The sequence below is a fragment of the Populus euphratica genome, unplaced genomic scaffold, assembly GCF_000495115.2.
Source record: "Populus euphratica unplaced genomic scaffold, PopEup_1.0 scaffold1747.1, whole genome shotgun sequence".
Classification (NCBI taxonomy): Eukaryota; Viridiplantae; Streptophyta; class Magnoliopsida; order Malpighiales; family Salicaceae; genus Populus; species Populus euphratica.
Genome location: NW_011501601.1, coordinates 24,626 through 32,816, shown reverse-complemented (window position 1 = coordinate 32,816; position 8,191 = coordinate 24,626). Strand labels below are relative to the sequence as shown.

Below are 8,191 nucleotides of genomic sequence, written 5' to 3'. Positions count from 1 at the left end.
GTATACATCAATAGGTTAATCCACCGGCGTCGATAGGAATAAAAAATGTAGCTGGCATGGAATAAAAAATTTTAATCTGGGAAATTTAAAGTAGAATACAACTGTCCCAATCCAGGCTTCAAATTCCCACTTCAACCACATTATTCTTTTTATTGCATCACAGTCTTCTCGGCTACCCGAACCCTATGTATGTATATATATCACTTTTTATAGGCTGTTTGGATATTCAATATTTTAATATAAATAAAATCATTTCAATATCATTTACTCCATTCTAAAATTTAGAAGATTTCAAGCAATACAAATTAATTCTACAGGTAATTAATTAAAATTAGAGATGTTTATAATTTTGCAAATCACATTAAAACGCGTGTGATTTGTTTCAGAACTTGATCCCTTAAACATCAACTTCACTACCGTCCTTCTCCCACACAAATATGATTGACACAATTTTTTCAAGAGATGAGAGCAAGTTCAGTGATTTTCACTTGTTCAGGTCAAATAAATCTCGCAATTTCAGTTAAAACCTGTTTCAAATAAAGACTTTCGATTAGCAAATCAAATCAAATCAATTTACTTAAATAATTAGAATCAATCTTAGCATAAAACCGATTCCAAAGAAACTTTTACGATGCCAATTTACCATCTAACCCTGTAAAATCCCATGGCCATATTTCAGGGGTAACATCGTAGAAATGACGGGGATGCATGCGGAGCTAGCAAGGAATACTGCAAAGCTTAAGAAAATTAGAGACCGTACCTGGTGGTTGGATATTAGGTCATTTCTCTAGGTCGTTCGAAATGACTGAGATGCCCCCACAGACCTTGATGTGATAGCCAGGTCCCTGTTGCATGGAACCGAGCTCAACTGGATAAATCCCAGTGTACTTGACAAAGGCTAGCGGCTGACCCTTTTTTGCCCTTTGCATGCCAGTCAACCAGAGGGGTGTCAAAAACAGTGATGAACTATGCTATACAGTCCCCAAGCTGATGCTCAGACGGCCAACAGCTTCATGAATGCCGCCGGGTTCCCCAGTCAAGTCTCAGGTGGGCTACCCTAGTTTTTCATTAATACACAGAAAACCAATCCTGCATCCATTTTTTTAATATAAAATCTCACCGTTGGAGTACAATTCAAGGAGTTTACTCTCTTCCGCGTGTTTTTTTTTTTAATTACAAAACACGAGTATTCGGGCACGAGAATATTTATAAAAACAGAGAAACACCCGTACTGATCATTAAATTATAGCTGATTGAATTTCTTTTATATGATAAAAATGAAGTATTGACCCATTCAATCTGGATCGAATGTTTGTACCGCTGGATTCATACGTTATAAATATCCTGTTGAAACTAAATTAATGTACACGTGGTTGAAGTGAGAAAAAAAAAATCAATCGTTTTCTGTTTTTTCAAAAAAAGGTATTGCCAAATTTGCCTTGTTAAATTTGGTTTACTGTTACATGGATCCCAAAAGGAAAATTAGTACACACACACACACTAAATATTTTACTGTGAGGTCCACTGAGAGAGGGAGTGATGAGGGAAGGTTTGTCTGGAAGTGAATAACCAGATCCGAAATGTAAGAGAGAGACGGTGTAGCTGTTCATGCTGCCCTCGCAAACCATCCTATGTCGTTTTGTGTGGTGGATTGGGTCCACCGACTCGTAAGCCTTACCCCCACTCTGCTCTCTCTCTCTCTCAATTTATTATCTTCATTTGGTAATGTCATTTTAAGGGAGGAAATTATTGAGCAATATCGAGAAAGGAAAACAACTGTGAAACAAATTAAGAAGATAAAAAAAATAAAAAATAAAAAGAAGTAAATTATGGCATGTATATGTGTTAGTGTATCTGCATGACACCGAATCAAAGAAGAACAAGAGTAACCTCACTCGTTCAAAATCCGAGCGTTTAAAACAAAGGGAACAGAAGAAAAGAGGAATCTAATGCTACGCCATGGGCTGCAATACCTTTTGCCTTTCTCTTCATATCTCCCTTGATTTTAGGTTCTCTATCAGATATTATTTCCCATTTTAGGGTTCTCATTAATCAATACCACAAAGCCTGAATTTGCTGTTTTTTTGCCTTTATAAGATAAGAATATCTAGCGGGAGCTGAAATTGCATGTGGGGCTGTGTTGGTTTTCAAGACTATTAATTGCCTTGCGAGATTAACAACAGAAGAAGCGAAGAGAACTTCAAGAAGAAGAAAGAAGGTAGAAGAACTCTCTGAAGAATATGGCTGCTTCTTCTTCATCGGCGCCTTTTTTTGGAATTAGGGAAGAAGAACAAAACCAGCAGATGAAACAACAGCATTCCTCAACTCCAACTTCATCTTCAGCTCAGGCTCCACCGCCACAGAAGAAAAAGAGAAACCAACCTGGAACACCAAGCAAGTATCACCAATTTTATCTAAAGATCGATCTACCTAGTTATATAAGCAACAAAATGACTTTCTCAATATATATTTCACTCAATCTTTTACATTTTTTCCCATCTTCGGTTATGCTTCTTTCACAAAAATCCAATTAAAAGAAACCCAAGTTTTTTAGTGGAATTGGCATGGATGTATGTAGACATATACTATGTTTAAAAATGTCTTCCCCCAAGTTTCCTTTTCCTTAATTTGTAATTAAAATTTTGATTTTTCTAATAATTTGTTGTTTGTCATTTTTCATAACAGATCCAGACGCAGAGGTGATAGCACTATCTCCCATGACCCTAATGGCAACAAACAGGTTCATATGTGAGGTATGCAACAAAGGGTTCCAAAGGGAGCAAAATCTACAGCTCCACAGAAGAGGACATAACCTGCCTTGGAAGCTAAAGCAGAAGACTACAAAAGAAGTGAGGAGGAAGGTTTATCTGTGCCCCGAACTCACATGCGTCCACCATGAGCCTTCTAGAGCTCTTGGTGATCTTACTGGAATCAAAAAGCACTACTCAAGAAAACATGGCGAGAAGAAATGGAAGTGTGAGAAGTGCTCAAAAAAATATGCTGTCCAGTCTGATTGGAAAGCCCATTCTAAGACTTGTGGCACTAGAGAATACAGATGTGACTGTGGCACTCTCTTCTCAAGGTAACTGCTAATTAATTAATTAATCACCCCATCTTCTCATTAATGCTGTACGTATATCTTCATCTTCCTTGGAAGGAGGACGGCTATCCCTCGATTCATATACGACACCAACAAAAAGGTTGAAAGAGAAGAAACGGAAGAGGCGTTACCAGTATAGTACGACCACTAAACTTATTTGTTTGAGGGCGAAGATTCCTCGATCAAGCGACAAGAGAGAAGAGAAAAGTTTTGATACTTTTTCTCCATTTCTTCTACCCTTCTCTTCAAGTTTTATTTTTCTGAAGACTTTTCAACTAGTTACTGCAGCGGAGATGGTGAGAGAGCAGAAAACATGAGCTCGCACGTGAATAATCTATTGGAACTGCCACCATGGTCATTGAGGTTTTTGTGAGAGGCCGATTAACAAAGAGAGAGGAAAAAAAGAAGAGAGAGTACATTTTTTTTCGTTCCCCTCAAAACCACCGCCCTTTTTGGCCGTTTATCCTTTTTCCTATTCACGTGTTGCTATGCCATGTTGTAGAGCTTGCTCGTGTATTTTACCATGTTTGTTCTCTTATGGGTTGGCTAGATGTGATCAGGTCTGTGCTCTTGCAGGTACTCCTTTTAATGATAAAGTTAGCTGGGCCCTAACAAACCATCCTTCTCTCCCTTCATCTCCCTCTCTCCCCCCATTGCTGCCGTTCTGCTAGAGCTGCGTGGTCTTACAGTTTAGAGAGAGAATTGCAGTGACATATACGGGGGTGTTTGGAGTTGATCACCAAGGAAGGGTTTCAATAGATGTGATGATTTTAGCCTGGTTCCTCGTTTTTGAACAGTTAGCCCTCAAGCGGGAAATCAGCAGGCATCACGAGACTCGCATTAAAAAGAAGTCCTGAATTGGACTTTCTTTGATTGGTGTCTTATCATGAGGTTAAACACATTCTCTTGTTGCATTTATTGAAGGGCCAGTTCTTCAAATGGTGTTCCATGGTTGATTGTTTAATAATACTGTCCCTGTCCACCTCTTTCACAACTACACCTCCATAGCCCGTAATTACTATGTTTCTGTCTCCTAAGGAAATTATGGTTGAACTCCTTTCTTTCACATTCTTCTCTACTTTCTACATTTTTTTACCAACTTAAGTCTTCAATTATTGAAGACTCACACATCCTAAACACCCCTCTGCCCTTCCCTGTGCTCCATGTACCATTTTCTACAACTCTTTTTATTTTTACAGCCAATATGGAACCCTAGTTTTCATTTGGATGTGATGTATAGCTATTGTAAGTACTGGATCTACAAGCCTTTGTCATTTAATTGCTGGACCGCGACAATTCGGGCCCTTTTGCTGAAGATGGGACGCATCAAGAAAATGGGGAAGCCAAGAATAATGGACAGGAACTCATGAAATCTTCATATATATATATATATATATATATATATATGTATTGATTTAATGCCATCAGTCACGGAGATGAACTTAATTTTCTTTAGTGGCTCTATAATTTGGATTAACTATATATATGTATTAGATTAATCACGTCTATTATCACAGTTTCTATAATAGTAGTAGACATACTCATGTGCCTTGAGGAAGCAGGCATCATATTTCACAATTATTCATATCTATAACTATGTATTTTTTTTCTTTCAAAATTGTATAGTTTGATGTAGTAGAGCTGGCAGACATAAATTCCTGTTTATATTTCTTTTCAACTTTTCTTTCGTCTTTGTGTACTTTTACTATCTCTCTTAGATGATCTAATAGCTTCGTCTCCTAATAATTGTTTCAGGCGTGACAGCTTTATCACTCACAGGGCATTCTGTGATGCGCTGGCTCAAGAAAGTGCAAGAAACCCTCCTACCAACTTGAACACAATTGGAAGCCATCTGTATGGAAGTAGCAACATGACCTTAGGCTTATCTCAAGTAGGAACTCAAATCTCCTCACTACAAGACCACAACAACCAGTCTACTGACGTTTTACGACTTGGTGGCGGTGGTGCGCGGACTGGACAATTCGATCATCTTCTCCCTTCTTCAATTGGTTCATCGTCGTTTCGACCTCCACAGCAAATGCCCTCACCTGCTTTCTTCATGCAAGAAACAAACCAGAATTATCATGATGAAAACCAATCTCAGCAAGACTTGTTGCAAAATAAGCCGTTCCACCATGGACTGATGCAATTTGCTGATATTCACAACACCACAGGCAACCCTCCCTCTGCTGGCAACCTGTTCAACCTCAGCTTTCTTTCCAATAGTAGCACCGCAAGCAGCATTTCCAACAGCAACAATGCAAACAATTCCAACAGCAACCTACCAACTTCAGGATTGCTAATGCCCAGTCATTTCAACAACCAAAATGGTGTTGGTGGTGGTGAAGGGAGTAATGTCTTCTCCAATAATGTAATGGGTAATCAAATGACCTCCGGTGTCCCTTCTCTCTACAGCTCGTCAGTTCAGAATGATAACATGGCCTCTCATATGTCTGCTACTGCGCTGCTTCAAAAGGCTGCTCAAATGGGTTCAAGTTCAAGCAACAACAGCGCCTCATTACTTAGAAGTTTTGGTAGAGACAGGCCGCTTGTTGGTGGGAACTTTAGTGGCATGTTCAGCGAAAACGAGAATAATCTTCATGACCTAATGAACTCATTTGCTCCTGGGAATTCCTCCATGTTTGGTCCCGGACATGCACAAGAAAACCCCTACGGTGGATATACTGCAAGCAGGACAAATTTGGAGCAAGAAAAGCAGCACCACGGCCCAAATTTTGGCAACAGCAATATGGATGAAGCAAAGTTGCACCAAAGTCTCAATGCAAGCATTGGTGGATCTGATAGATTGACAAGAGACTTTCTTGGTGTTGGTCCTCAAATAGTGAGAAGCATGAGTGGATCGTCAGGGTTTTCACAGAGAGAAAAACAGCAGCAGCCACAGCGTCAGCATCATGGCATGGATATGGGTGGCTCCTCCTTGGATTCAGAGAGACATAACGCGAATATTTCTGCGGCGCCGACAAGCCAATCTTTCGGAGGAAATAGGAGTTTTCAGTGAAGAAAAAAAAGCTAGATGACAAAAGTATCGGTACGTGAACTAAACTCTCTTCTACTATAGTCTAGTGGCGTTTTAATGATCATACTCGGATATGATTAGAAAGTAAAATTTTTCTGCTTCCATTGGTAAATGTGTCCTTGATGATTTTACCTTTCTTTTTGGGGTCTTGGAAAAAAAGAATTTCTATCCCTATTATCTGTCTGGCCTGTTTCTTTGCACGAGGGGAGCAGTCATGAGATGGGAGAACATGTATCGGCTTTTGTTTCTTTTCTTGTCCTTTTGTTCTTATTTCTTTTTACCTGAGTTTCTTTTTTCCTACACGTATATCTTTTCAGCCAGAGTCACGAGTGCTAGCTGCCGGTCTTAGGGTGCTCAAACGAATGTCTTTTCTGTTTGGTCATGTGTCCAATTCCAGATGTCTAGGTAATTTTATTAGGCTCCTATTTATAGATTTTTAAGTATATTATAGCTGATTTTTACTGGTTGAAAATTAATTTTAGCATTTAGGAATGCATTTTCTTATCTCTCGTGGACAGTCTTCTATTATTATAATATGCCTAATTGTGTGGGCACAGGATAAATCCACCTTATTCTATTATCATTATCATTAGTAGTAGTAGTAACTTTGCTAACTGTACATGATTTCCCACGAAAAGTATACTTGGGGAAAAAGTCTTAGAAGTAGGCCAGACTTTCTCCCACTGTGGCTCCTCCTTTCCCATTTGAATTGCGGCACCTTGACAGAAATTAATGGCAGTAATCGACAATCCAATGATTTAGCGGAAGGAATGATGTGAATATTGGGGTTAAATGTTAAGCCAACTCCCCCTCCTCCCCTATTATTATATTTTTCTTCCTTTCTATTTCCTTTAATACTTGAAGATCATGCCTTGCAGTATATCTACGATTTCTTTCCCTCTCTGAATTTACCGTGATATAAAAAATATACTTAAAAAACAATTCAAACACTATGAACAATTATTTTTCAAATCACTAGCTACTAGAATAACTCAATCTTATTTTCAAATAGCGAAACAAACACATACAAGCTCAGGGAAGAAATTATTTCGTGGTTACATTTAGCAGGAGGAGAACGTACATATTAGAGCCCCACCACTTAGTTTTTCTGATAGGAAATTAAGAAGCCCCACCACATGCGACAACAGCCATGACCGAGACACTTTCTACCGCTGCATGGTAAACTCACTCCTCCACCCGAGTACAATCACTTTTAATTGGAGAAGAAAATGATTATCGATATTATTTCATTAATTCTAAACTTTTTCTCTCTGTGTCATATATATGCCAATTAAAAGCTTAACCCAGAATCTTTTTTTCTTTTTCTGTCGGTAGTGCTTCGTTTGCTGTCCAAATTGGGAGGTTAACTCCGATTGCATTTTTTTATCAGGCCGAAAAAAGAAAGAAAGAAAGACAGAGAATATGTGATTAACAAAGTTCGGGATCGTTTTCCAGGTCAGGAATGCGTGTTGTTTCGTGGAAGAAAGGCCTTTTGGAGACATGATGCAGTTACCCTGGAGATCTTCACATCATGGGGTTTCAATAAGAGAGGCAGCTCAATTTTCTTCAAGCTGTTTCTTAATCTTCTCTTCGAACTCAACTGTACCTAAGAGTTTTAAGGATTTCATATCTTGGATAGTGACTTCTATAGCCGCAGTCTTTTCATGTTTGCTTTTGGATCAGTGTTACTTTATCTTCTGGTAGTTAACAGTAATAATACTATACAACAGTTCAGGAACTTTCATATATTTGCTTTACTTGAAAAAAGAAGAAGATTATATATAGTGGGTCATGTGATAAAATGCCATGTATACTATACATATGCTAGAAAGTTGGAGCTTAATTTTGCAAGAGAGAAGTTTGCAGGACAACGTGTGGGGACCCTCGCCTTTGAAATGAAATCACTCCGTAAGGCATTTTTTTGTGGACTGAAATGTCACCATTCTTGCATCCTTGCTAGATTTCCTGTCTCGATTTCAAAAAAGCAAAACACCGTTTTATTGGATTTCTTAGGATCCATTGCCACCACGTAGATAGGTTTGTACAGCGTCGTG

At 38.7% G+C, this 8,191-nt stretch overlaps 1 protein-coding gene across 3 annotated transcripts; it reads left to right on the top strand.

Moving 5' to 3' along the window:
- Positions 1–1,751: 1,751 nt before the first annotated feature.
- LOC105118138 (zinc finger protein NUTCRACKER-like) lies at positions 1,752–7,950 on the top strand. 3 transcript variants are annotated; one of them, XM_011016013.1, is made up of 4 exons: positions 1,752–2,394; positions 2,686–3,082; positions 4,856–6,149; positions 7,593–7,950. In XM_011016013.1, the coding sequence occupies exons 1-3, from the start codon at positions 2,241–2,243 to the stop codon at positions 6,117–6,119; spliced, it is 1,815 nt and encodes a 604-aa protein (XP_011014315.1). In that variant the 5' UTR covers positions 1,752–2,240; the 3' UTR covers positions 6,120–6,149; positions 7,593–7,950. The 3 variants fall into 3 exon arrangements, with proteins under 3 accessions (XP_011014315.1, XP_011014313.1, XP_011014314.1); XM_011016011.1 differs by having other exon boundaries at positions 7,528–7,950; XM_011016012.1 differs by having other exon boundaries at positions 7,473–7,950.
- Positions 7,951–8,191: the final 241 nt, after the last annotated feature.